This window comes from Aythya ferina, assembly GCF_964211825.1.
Source record: "Aythya ferina genome assembly, chromosome: Z".
In the NCBI taxonomy this organism is placed as follows: domain Eukaryota; kingdom Metazoa; phylum Chordata; class Aves; order Anseriformes; family Anatidae; genus Aythya; species Aythya ferina.
Genome location: NC_140299.1, coordinates 66038071 through 66050791, shown reverse-complemented (window position 1 = coordinate 66050791; position 12721 = coordinate 66038071). Strand labels below are relative to the sequence as shown.

The following is a 12721-nucleotide window of genomic DNA, read 5'->3' as shown; positions in this document are numbered from 1 at the left end:
AATACCTATGTCTTGAAACTTGAAAATTACTGTAGTACCTGTAAGCAATAGAGGAAGTGCTCTTCCACTAATGATTTTCTTTCAAATATATCAAATATTCACAACTCAAGAAATACTTAGTTACATCATTCTTGCAGTTAACTTCTCTGCAATAATTTAAAGGGTAATTAAGTTTTAATAATGTTGTCTGTCTTTTCAATTTGTTAGTATATTCAGGATTTTAAAAAAAGTCAGCTTCAGAAATACTTGCTTCATATCCTTATCTACAAATGCATCTTAACTGTTTTCCACCATATCTAGAAGATTTAGTGGTGGAATTAAGTGGTTGTATTTTAGCTCTCATATACATTGATTTGATATTTTTGTAGTGGGGGGTAATTAGTTTAAAACTCTGTGAATTCAAAACAAAACCACTGTGTTCTTAATGTTATAACCTATTATGAAGCCAGACAGGATAAATATTTAGTGATTCTAATCCTCACATTGTTTCAAGGAAAGAAGGAATAACCAAAAACTAGAGTTGTCAACTATCTTAAGATTTGTATGATATATTAGATCCTGAACTTACTGATAACATTTAATTTAACAGTACTACTGATAACAAATAGTAAATGCATTGTGTACTTCTGATACTTTTTAATGAAATCACACTTCCTTTTAGAAAGCTCAGATCCTGATGATGATTATACAATCAATTTTTTTTCAAGCTTTATTATTTAATTAAGTTAAAAACATCTATTTGATCACATAAATGGAAAGCTCTCTTGTTTTAAAGTCAGCATGAAACAATTTTTGTTAGATAAGTAGTCACTTATTTTTAGAAACATCCTTCATTAAAGTTGGATAGTGTAGTGAAGATGGGATGTTTTTAGTATGAAAGGGGAGGGGAAGAAAGCATTTCTATGCTAATGTATTTCTATGCTAACTTAACATTTCAGAGGTTACATTATCAGTGGCAGAAGAATGCTCAAATCGTACTGGAAGGTATAGCACATAATCTAACATGGGATCCCGCAGGTAAGAAGAGAATATAAGAAACACTTAACTCTTTGAGCAACTGATTTCTCATTTAGATTTCACTATTCCTTGGAGACAAAGAAAAGATTGTTTTGTTCTAGCATGATAGAAAATACCAAAATGAAGTGAAATCTGCCTTTGGTTACTTGTAACGAGAGGAGAGACAAATTATTAGATGAATGTGTATGGTGTTACTTGATTATCCTAATCTCAGCAATATGTAATGTTTTAAAAAGTGGCTTAAATAAGTATTGCAGTGAAAGAGGGACATACACAGTAGCTCTGGGTCCCTCTCTTTAGAAAAGACTGCTCTGAAAATGATGGATTTTCACAATGTCAGCTGTACATACTGAAGTCAATATGTCTCAATATGGGAGAGTACAAGCTACCTTCTTTCACGATTGATCCAATCTATCAGTGCGGTGAAGGACACACTGCTGTTATAGTAACTTTGATATAAAAAAGCATACGTTTAATATCTGGTATTATTTTGTTCTCCAGTGTATCTGGTTTCAGAACACAGAACTATCTTGTTTCTGTCCTTAGAGAAATCTATATTTTTCTACTGGTTTTGTACTTACATTGTTATAAATACATGTTTTAGGCACTCGCCTTTTGACTGGTTCCAGTTGTCTTCAGCTCTGGTCCAATGTTCCTTCTGAAAACTTTTCTGACAATGACAACACTGAAAGAACAGATGTTGGATGTGGAGAATGGAGGTGCATCTGGCAATGCAAGTAAGAAACTGGTTTATAAAAAATTCCTTTTTTGCTTGCTGTTTTATACCTTTCAGATTAAATACTTACTGTAGTACAACGAAACCCTACTTCAATTTGATAAAGACTATTAAATGTGATAAATTTGAATTGTATTTCCCTTGAATGTGTGACATTTATTTCTTCCTACAAGATTAGTTGTAAGTAATTGTAACTAGTTGTGTTGAGGTAGTTTATGCTTTTAAGCAGATGTGCAATTATATTGAGTACTATTAGACTGCTGTGTGAAGGCTGCTACTGTGACCATCTCAGCAGACTTTGTTCCTTGTACAGTAAGTAAGATGAAAGTTGCATATTTGAAGGTTATTATACTTGCAGTAACAGTTCAAATAAAATTTGTTCAGATAAATTTCTTCTACTACACCTCTGTTTGCTTTGCACACACCCTCCCGCATTTTGCTTTTTCTGTATTTATTTTGGATATCTAGAAGATTCATGCAAAGATGGACAGTTTCTGTTTTTCTACATCTCTGAATGCTTTTCTCATATTCATGCTAGCTAATCCTTAGAGTTTTTGTGTCCATGTATTGGTACAGTCAGAAGAGTTTTAGTTCAGTACTTCTGTTTTTATGCCAAATCGTGGTCCTTCCCACCATAGGAAGACTCTTCTAATACATCAAGTGCACTGGTTGCTTGGGATTAGTGTTCCATATGGCAGCCTCTTTAATTAAGTCTTCCTAAATGGTTGGCTGGACAGACCCACCTGCAGTCACTCTGCATGAAACACGTGGCATTAGGAGGTAGTTCCCTGGACGTACCTGGAAAAGCCCTTTTTTAAAAAATCTTTCAATTGTTTCTTTTTCCCTGTATTCCCACACTTTACAAGCAGTGTGTTTAAAATCCCAAGATTATCCAACAGAAAAATTTTATTTTGAATATGGTAAACTTTCTAAATTACAAAGTAAATATTTAGTCAATTTATTGACTAAACTTCTGGGCCATCATTTCTTCTCCTTATGGAGAAGTCGTCAGCTTGCAGATACAATGCCAAAGTTATGGCTTGAGGATCTGGGAGTGTGGTAGTAGCAGTCAGTAACATGCAGGTACTGCTCTTCCTCTGTCCCTTCAATAAGTTTCTCATTTGTATCTCAAACCTTACAGCAGTCTTCGTTTAATACCTCTAAATTAATGTTGCGGAGGAATGAGACCTGGGTTTTGCGTACTTTGAACTAGCAGGCCCTGATAAGGGTCAACAGAACTTGCTCTGTCAAGCAAGTGCTTTTGTGCCTGTGTCTTCTAGCATTTGTATGTCTGTTAGATTTAGAACAGTTTTTCTTGTTAAGAAGTTTGCAGGATACCGATTTTGCAATACTGTCCTATGCCAGAGTATTTTTAATGTCTGAAGGAGGCATTCCCAAATGTCTTAATATTGGCTGTAGTAGGACCACATTGCTGAAATTGAGTTGGAAATTGCCTTTCTCTGATGCGCAGATTTTGTAATTGACTTGCTGCTCTTATTGCATATACTAACATGCTTGCAATGACCCAATGGCTAACTTAATCCTTTCAAAAGTTAGGCTTTACAACTTGTTACACAAGTCTAATAAATTAAATATGAAAAATATACAATGTACTTTAAGTGCATAATTAAATTCTTGTATGTTCTTGTTGCCACTAATAAGCCTGTTGTGTAGGTGCCAGCTCAGTGCTTGAAAACCTGCAAAATACTTTTTGTATTTTCCAGTGAAAGTAAAATGCGGGAGAAACAAACCACTGAACTAGGTCTAGGTTTTTCAGTGTTGCTGCTTCTACCACTCTGACTATTAATATAAGAATTAATTTCAAATACTTAAGTGTATTATTCTTTTTATACATTTTTGTTTTCTTCAGTTATAACTGTGGGGAATATGAGAAACTGAGTTCTCTTTTTTCAGAATACTTGGAAGATAACATGGGCTGAAAGAACTCTGTTTGAAATCCAATTACTTACAAAGTGGAAATGGAGCATATTTGGGGTGAAGCACACAAGTTTAGCCACTGTTTTTCAATTACAGTAATTTGTAATATAGGATACTGTGCTTGCTCTCAGCTACAAATTTTTAGTTTCCTGTTTATCCTGTTTAACCATAACGAGGTGTTGTACACAAGTTTGCCTCTTCCTTCTCAACTTTGTTAAAGCTTAAATTGTTCCATATAGTACATTGGACACCTGCATATAAGAATTAGGTCACTTTTGTCAATTCAAATGTAAAAACTGTTTTAGAGTTCTGAAAAAGTTCTGTAAACTTATTTTCTATTTTTAAATTTATTTATTTCATAGAACTGCTTCTCAAGTTTGTTTAATGAAGTTTTCGCCAGATGGGGAGTTTTTTGCTACTGCTGGAAAGGTAAACTTTTTGTTGTTTCATACAAATTCAGATAGCTTTTTTTTTTCTTAGGTTTTCTAATGAAAACTTTCATTTTTATAGCTTTTTTTTTTTTTTGCATAGTCTTTCCAGTGATCTCTATGTACGTTTACACTTTTACTAAAAGGAGAATTTGGGAGAAAGATAATTAATACACAGATGGGGAAAACAATAAAATATTCCAAGTACTATTTTAAAATACCTATTTGGAGTCAGTATTAAACTGTAAAACATCAGAATATACTTTCCCACATAGTTAACATGAGTCTGTAGCCCATCTTATAGATCAGCTTTGTTTGCCTCTCTAGTGGCTTCTCAGCAAAAGCATTAAAACCCCTTGAGAAAATAAAGCATAATCTCACCATATCTTTTCACTTTCTTATGCATTATCAAATTTATCTTTTATTTATACTAGCAAACTTTTTGTTTGCATTTTATAAAAGAATAATATCCTAACAATTGAGAGCAGAGAAGTCAAGTTGGTGTAAAGCAGCCAGTGAAAAAAATATCACAAATACATACAGGAGTTTATACTACTTATTAAGGGATGCTAAATGAATAGCTTAAAGATCCAAGTAATACTGTTGTCCTTATATGAGGGGAGATTCACACTGATGAGTTAAAAAAAATAAAAAAAATAATAATAATAATCTTGTGAGAATTAATGGAATTTTCAAATTAGATGGGGGGGAGAGAGAGGGAATAAGTTATGTTTCCAGATTACTGTTTTTAAAAAGACACAGAAAACCTTACACTATGAGCAGTTTTTACACAGATTAACAGATAGATGCTAGTCTAGTGATGAAGTTTATGCTGCCTAAAATAAATAATCTAGCAGAGACTTCAGAATTATTAAAAAGAAAACAAAATGCTAGAATGCACCACTTATACCTACTTACATATTGAGTTTATCAGCAACTTGTAAATCTAGATCCAGGTTAGTTTATCTGGTCCTTAAAGATATATGGACAGTCTCTAAATACATGACTTTTCAATTTTTCTATTAGCATATGTAAGAAAAGTGTTCTCTTGAGAACTGAACTTGAATTTTGAGATGTCATCTTTGACCTGTGTTTGTATTCCTAGAATTGAATGTTGTGTGTGTAACTTGTTTTTTTCTGCCAAAGTACAGTAATGAGTGCTATTGGTATTTGAATCGCAATACAGCTTGAAGATTTGTAGCTAAAAACTGACAGCTAATCAGAAGAAGCTAAATCAAAATCAAATTAGTAATGGCAAGACAGATTAAAAGGCAATTCTGCTACCATGTTTTCTTTATAATCGGGTTTTGAAGTTCTATTTACTGAGCTGAGTTATTGTCATCAGAGAAGTAATTTACTTTGAAGAAAATTTAAAACCAAGGAGATGGATTTTAAAGTATGAAGTCCGTCCGATGCGTCATTGTTATCTATTCTTACTTAATGTGCCAACCCCTCCCCACCCCAGGACGACTGTCTTGTGAAAGTGTGGTACAACACAGACAGCTGGCGATCAGCCGTAACACCACCAGGTGTGAGTCCAGGAAAAGAAGCACAAGAAATTGATTTTTCATTTGTTTATTTGGCCCATCCTCGGTCAGTAAACTCATTCTCATGGAGGAAGACCAGCAAATTCATGCCACGGTGAGTAGTTCTAACAATGTAAACAGTTTGTAAACTGTTCAAAAAAAAAAAAACACAAAACAAATCAAAAGAAAAAAGTCAGAGCAGTTCAAAAGTCCTATCACTTCATGGTTTCTTTTAGAAGTATTCAAATATTTCTTAAGGTTCTTAAAATTTGTTTCTCTACCCAGTACAAAACTAGACCTCTGTCAGAAACAATATCTGCAAATTGGATTAAAATGATCATTCTGAATTGATGGTTTGGGGGTTTTCATTTTTGTGTTCTGACTACTCCTAAATATCCTTTCCCTAGTTTTTGTAAGTAACTGTAATCTCAAACTGAAATAGCATTAGCAATTTTGTATCCTGCAGGCGGGCTTTTACTGTGACTATTATTCCAATCGGTAGCCATTTGAATTCTGCATACCTTTGTGTTGGGGCAAGTTTATGCTGTCTTTTGTACCAACCTTAAAAACAACCTTTATACAAACAGAAAGCTGTTACCACAGTCCCTTAATAAGTTGGGAAAATCCACTTATTCCATGACGCCTACTTCAGTGTCAGAAGATCCATGGCATTTTTGAATCTTGGCTAAAACGAAATTGTAAACTTACATGAGCTGGAAATCTCATGATCTGTATATTTTTTGCAGTGTCTAGTTTAAGTTAATCGGATTTTTTGCAGATATATCTAATGGAAATTTCACTTGGAAAAACGGTCATTAAGAGAAGTTTGTAGTTCTAAATTCGCAGTTGTATTCCTGATACTGCACTGGTTTCTCTGCTTTGAATATGTAGTTTTGAAAGTGCTAAGTAACAGTAAGACCTGGAGAACTGAGGAAGGGTATGCAGGGTATGATTAGTGTTTTGTGTGAAGGGCTTTGAAAAGAAATACATAAATAATGTTGGAGCTAGGACTGAATCAGTAAATGTAAATCCATTATTCAGTGTTCCACAGTTATTATTAAGTTTGACGTTTGAAAATTATTGAAGTAATTTATGTTTGGATACTTGAATAGACATGAAAGCCTATCATATAGCATTAGTTTTTCCAAGAATGTCTTTTCAAATGTTTATTTCCTTAGTACATAAGCAACTTTGTGCAATTCTAAAAACCAGTAATGGAAACAGTTTGGTGCTGTTGCTTTGGTTTCATGCTATGTGACTGTAAGTGGCATCTTCACACCTTAAATTTTCTTTCATTAGTGGTGCTGTCTGCAATGTTCTCCTGACTTGCTGTAAGGATAACGTTTGTCGTCTCTGGGCAGAGACTTTGTTACCCAATGACAGCCTGTTATATGGTGGAGGAAACAACAACTGGACTGAAGCAGTGAACTTCACAAATAACTTCAAGAGAAATACTTCAAGTAAGGAACGAATGCAAAATGCATTAGAGGTAAGAAGTGAAATTGAACATTGAGAATAAACACATGTACACAGACAATTTTAGACAGGATTGTAACTGATACCTTGAACATGTATTAGAAACTATAATCCTTCAGAGAATTGGTCTGTATATTGTTACAAAACAATAAATTTAATTGAAATCATCCTTATGTTTACCTGGCAGACAGCAAGAGCTGACAGCCATCCTATTGAGCTTTAACGTTAGAAAACACAGTGATGTTATGTCATTGCTACATACATTATTCAGGTGACTGAAGCAAAGTGCTTTTATGTTATGTTGTTCAAAGAGCCAGGAACAGTATGGAGCACATTGTGTACGCAGGATGTGTAGAACCCACAAATAATGCTGCCTTTGTATGGTAGAGGTTCACTTGTTACCTGCGAAGGTGTGGCGTGTTCTCTGGCTTCTGCAGTTGGAAAAGTGGTGGACTGAGAGAAGATGACCTTTGTCTTCCTGCTACAGTCCTTACGTAGAACTGGCAGCTCTCTAGCTGTATCTCTAGGGCAAATGATCCGTAACAAATGTTTTCTAAGCAATGGGAAGCACAAATAAAGTGAAGCATTGCAGTTCTGCAGCAAAGCTCTGTGGACTATGTTTGTGGACATAGTACTTTTGTATTAATTGAGTGATGTAGTCAGCATAGTAATGGTACCTCTATAGCATGTGCATAGATGAAAAATTTGTCAGACTGCAAGACACAGCAGAGCAAACAAACTATTCCAATAGAAGTTAAAAAAAAAAAAAAAAGTTGGAGACAGTTTTGTGTTTCTTTTCAAAGTAAGAGGCAATGTTTAAAAAAAAATGCAAAAATTGTGAGGATATTATTTTACATATGTGCTGTGGGTAGATGCAAAGGATAACAAGTGTAAAGGAATACCAAGAGTATCATACCAACTGTAATAGAAATCATGTATCTTTTTATACCTTTTCGTGCTTGTATAGATAACTACAGCACAACAGACTTGAAATGTGCGCTGTTTGGAGTGTGACTCTCTAATACTGTTGTAGTTGATACTAAAAATTCCTTTGTTTTTCCATTTGGGATAAACCTCCTTGCGTGGATGGGGTTTGTGGTGGTTTAATTCTGGCAGATAGCACCACCATACTGCTCTTTCATTCCCTCTCAGAAGGACAAGGGGAGAAAATATGACTAAAAAAGGGTTTTGGGTTGAGATAGGGACAAGGAGACCACTCACCAATTACTATGACAGGCTAAACAGACTCAGCGTAAGGGAGATGAATGTAACTTATTGCCTATTGATAGCAGACTACAGCAGTGAGAACTAAAAGCAAGCTAAAAACACTTTCTCCCTCCATCCACCTCTTCTGTGTTCACCCCTGAGCAGTGCAGGGGAAATGGAGAACAGGGGCTGCAGTTAGTCCATAATACTATGTCTCTGCTGCTACTTCATCTTTACTTTCTTCCTCTGCTCCAGTGCAGAGTCCCTCCCATGTGATGTTGTCCTTCCCAAACTAATCCAGTACAGGCTTCCCACAGTTCTTGAAGCCTGTCGGTCCTCCACGGGCTGCAGCGTGGAGATCTGCTCCATGTGGGACCCATGGGCTGCAGGGGGACAGCCTGCTCCACCAGGGGCCTCTCCCTGCACAGCCCGCAGCGGAACTGCTGCTGCCTGCCTGCAGCACCTCCTGCCCTCCTGCTGCACTCGCCTGGGGGCTGCAGGGCTGGCTCTCACCCCTCTCCCAGCTGCTGTTGCAGTGCAGGTTGTTTTTTTTTTTTTCCCTTTCTTAAATCTGCTCTCCCAGAGTCCCAACCAGCATCACTCATGGCTTGTCTCTGGCCAGCTTCGGGTCCTTTCCAGAGCAGGTGGAGCTGGCTCTGACCTGATGGGGGTCAGCCCTACCAATGGGGCAGCTGCTGGGCTCTGTTCACAGAGGCTATCCCTGCAGCCCCCTGCTACCAAAATCTTCTCACAGAAACCTAATAGTAGTGTGAACCTTAAAATCTAAGGCTTTAACCTGTGGGCTCCTCATAGGGCCCTTATGGGAGAAGAGGGGGGAATTACTCATCTAATCATATGCAAAGTACTGATGTAAACTTTCACAGTGTCGCTGAAACAAGATTATTTGGATTTCTTTCCTTTTTCATTCAGAATCTTTACTAAGTGTGATGTTTATGAAACAGTAATATTTTCTGTTCAGTATCTTTCTACCGAAGGTACCATCTGAATGTTGTAATTTTTGCAGGAAGCTCTGCTGATACTATGAAGTAGATTTTAAACTGAAAAATATATTTCATGCCCTATTGTTTAGAAAATCACTTACAGATTAAATCTGCTTTTTCTTTTTGAAAGGAATTAAAAATGACACCTTATTCTTCATGCAGTTAAACCTGAAGCACTTTCGACGAGGGAGGAGGAGGTCTGGTGCTGTTGTAGCACATACTGGATACTCTCCACATCAGCAAGATCCTCACGAAGTTCACAGGAACATTCCTCCTCATGCAAATGCACTCTGTCACTTCCATATTGCTGCCAGTATCAATCCAGCCACAGGTAGGAACCATGGTAAATCCTTGCTACCAGGCAACTACTATTTTCTCTTAGGTATGCTTTGTCTGCCTAAGCTTTAATTTGTCAGTTCTGTTTATCTGACTGTGCAAAATGGCTAGCAAGTTGGTTTCATTTAATTCTTGGAAGAACCTTTATCCAGTAATAAAATTCTTGGAGCAGATTTTCTCTGCTTTCATGGCTTTCATTTTCTGTCATGTTTTAACTGAAATTCATAGTGGTCTGAGGTGCAGTATTTGTGACTAGGTTTACAAATTCAATGTTAATTGTGTTGGCTGCGTGCACTGTATTGTAGAGTGAACAGTGATAAAAAGCTTGGAGATTTGTTTAAAATGATTACCTAATACTAAACATCTAAAGTAACCATGCATCTCCCTACTACTGTTCTGTCTCTGAACCAGGCAAAACACATCTGCATCTTGTGTTTCATAAACTTTAATATTGTTTTGCTCATGCATTATGTTGCAAGGCATTATGGGAAGAAAAAAAAGAAAACTTCTAGTAACTAATATTTTAGTTTTCATAATTTTATGCCCATGCTGAAAATGAAGCATTATGTCCACCAATTGAAAAACTAAATGGAAATGTGTTATTAAAGAGCCTTTCATTATGGTTTTACTGCTGTGATGTGTTTTAATGTGTCAAGACTTAAGTAGTTCAAGAAAAGGATTATGTAATGTATTTGCCCATTAAGGCCCGTCTTAAACTTAGTATTTTTAATTTTTTTTTTTTGTCCTGCCTAACCATTGTTTGAAAGGCCACTTTTTGCTTTCATGCATTAGGTCATATTTGTAGCTGTACAATCTTTGGCGTGATTACAAAGAACAATGAGTTTCTTTATTGATGCTAGGTTAAGCAATCTGTGAACACTTTGTTCAGGAAGAAAATCAGAGTCAGTCCTCATCATTTTTAGTATTAGCTCTCATGTTTCTGTCACAGATACATGTAGAATTTCACACAGTAACAAAAAGTGTTTTTGCTGGTTTGTGCTGTACCATCAAGTTACTCTGTTTTTACAGGAAACATCTGCAGACACTGTATCTATTACTACCCAGTGTCTTAAAGGAATGTTTCTTTGAAGCTTCTTGGAGATTTGTAGTTCCCCTCTATGCATTCTGCATTTCCATGTTGTACAAGGAGCTAACTAATCTTTTCATGCAGTTAGCACAGTCTTTCAGAGTTCTTGTTTGCACCTGTTCTTAATGCACTACTTTTCCTGTTTGTTTATACATATCTAACAAACTTTAATTTGTTTTTAATAGTCTTTGCAATATAAGTGTGCTCAACAAGCTCACAGAATAAGAAAAAAATAATTTTGGAAAAGAACAGTAAAATATTTTCCTAGGTGTCTAAGAATTAATTGTCCTTGACCTCTTTTTTTTTTTTTTTTTTTACCCCTTCTTACTCATCTGTATTAGTATTATCCTTCTCGATACCGTCTTTTGAATCATTTGGTCTTACTAGATGGGGGAATGAAAGGTTGTTCTTTATTGTGGAACCTCTGTTTGAAGCAGCTTTCACATCTTAAGCTTTAATTTGAAGATATATCTGTTTTCCTTCACAGTCAAATCCCTAAGAACGTCAGTCTAACCAGTTTTTCTAAGTAGTCCTTTTAGTATGTCCTTACCTGAGGAAAAAAAAACACACTAATTGCATTTTCTTTGATTTAAACCAAATCGATTTATGATTTCACTCCAAAGTTTACTTTTACTACAGCGTTCATAGTACTTGACAAAAGATAAGTCCAGAGCAGCATTTTCTATCCTTCACATCCCTTATAGAAGATGAGTAATGCTATCACATAGCAAATGAAGAGATCTTCATTTTTATTGCATGTTTCCTGTTGTTAATTTTTGAACTTATTTTTTTTAAGAAACAAAATCCTTGAGAGTATAATATTTTTTTTAACCATTCTCTGATTCTGTAATATCAGTTTAAGGTTTGCATGGGCCCCTGTAGGCCATCTGGTCCAAGCCCTCTGCTCAGGCAGAGCTCCCCAGAGCAGGTTGCCCAGGACCTTGTCCAGGTGGCTTTTAGTAACTTCAAGAAGGGAGACTCCATGACCACTCTGGGCAACCTGTGCTGGTGCACCATCCATTTGCCTGATGTTCAGATGGAGCCTCTGGTGTTCCAGTTAGTGCCCACTGCCTCTTGTCCTGACACTGGGCACCACTGAAAAAAGCCTGGCTCTGTCTTCTTTTGCACTATCCCTTTGGGTATTTGTACACAATTAATAAGATCCCCCTTGGCCTTCTGTTCTCCAGGCTGAACAGTCCCAGATCTCTCATCCTTTCTTCATAGGGGAGATGTTGCTGTCCCTTCTTCATCTCCTTGGCCCTTTGCTGAACTCTTCCCATGTCCCTCTTGTACTGGGGAGCCTAGAACTGGACCCAGTACCCCAGGTGTGGCCTCGTCAGTGCTAGGAAGGATCACCTCTCTTGACCTGCTTGCAGTGCCTTGCCTAATGCAGCTGAAAATACTGTTAGCCTTTTTAGCAGCAAGGGCATGTTACTGCCTTGTGTTCAGCTTTGTGTCTAACTCCTAGGTCCTTTTCTGCAGTGCTGCTTTCTAGCTGGTGGGTGGCCCCTGGTGTGTACCGGTGCCTGGGGTTGTTCCTCCACAGCTGCAGGACTTTGCACTCCTCCTTGAACTTCATGAGATTTTTGGCAACCCATTTCTCCAGCCTGTCAAGCTCCCTCTAGATGGCTGCCCCACCCTTTGTTGAGACAGCTGCACCCTCCAGTATTCAGCCTGGGTGGAGTTCATTCACTGAAAGGAATAAGTTTATTGCTTTTTTTTTGGGGGGGGGAGGGTGGGAGTGGGTAGGGGCAGGCAAGATTACTACTAGTCATATACACAGAGAATTATTGAATCAAAGAACTTCGAAAGCTTTTTGGAAAAAGTGTGATTTATGAAGCAAATAAAGATTCTCAACAAGGATTTTACCCAGGACTGAGCAGTTTCAAACTGGAAGTTGGAAATCTTCCAGAGGATGCTCTAAAAGTTTCTATTTTCCAGAATAGAACAACTCTGAAGTTTTGAGGTAG

The 12721-nt window shown here is 36.8% G+C and overlaps 1 protein-coding gene across 7 annotated transcripts in view; it reads left to right on the top strand.

Annotated features, from left to right (window-relative positions):
• Positions 1-12721, top strand: part of DMXL1 (Dmx like 1) — a 92377-nt gene that overhangs the window by 17499 nt on the left and 62157 nt on the right. For 6 of the 7 annotated variants that reach the window (XM_084503739.1, XM_084503742.1, XM_084503738.1 and 3 more), the window contains exons 4-9: positions 939-1017; positions 1622-1754; positions 4054-4120; positions 5585-5760; positions 6945-7134; positions 9491-9659. In XM_084503739.1, the coding sequence (XP_084359865.1) occupies positions 939-1017; positions 1622-1754; positions 4054-4120; positions 5585-5760; positions 6945-7134; positions 9491-9659 (814 nt within the window). Of the gene's footprint in view, positions 1-938; positions 1018-1621; positions 1755-4053; positions 4121-5584; positions 5761-6944; positions 7135-9458; positions 9660-12721 lie in introns of those variants that run through there. The other variant, XM_084503744.1, reaches the window with a different exon arrangement.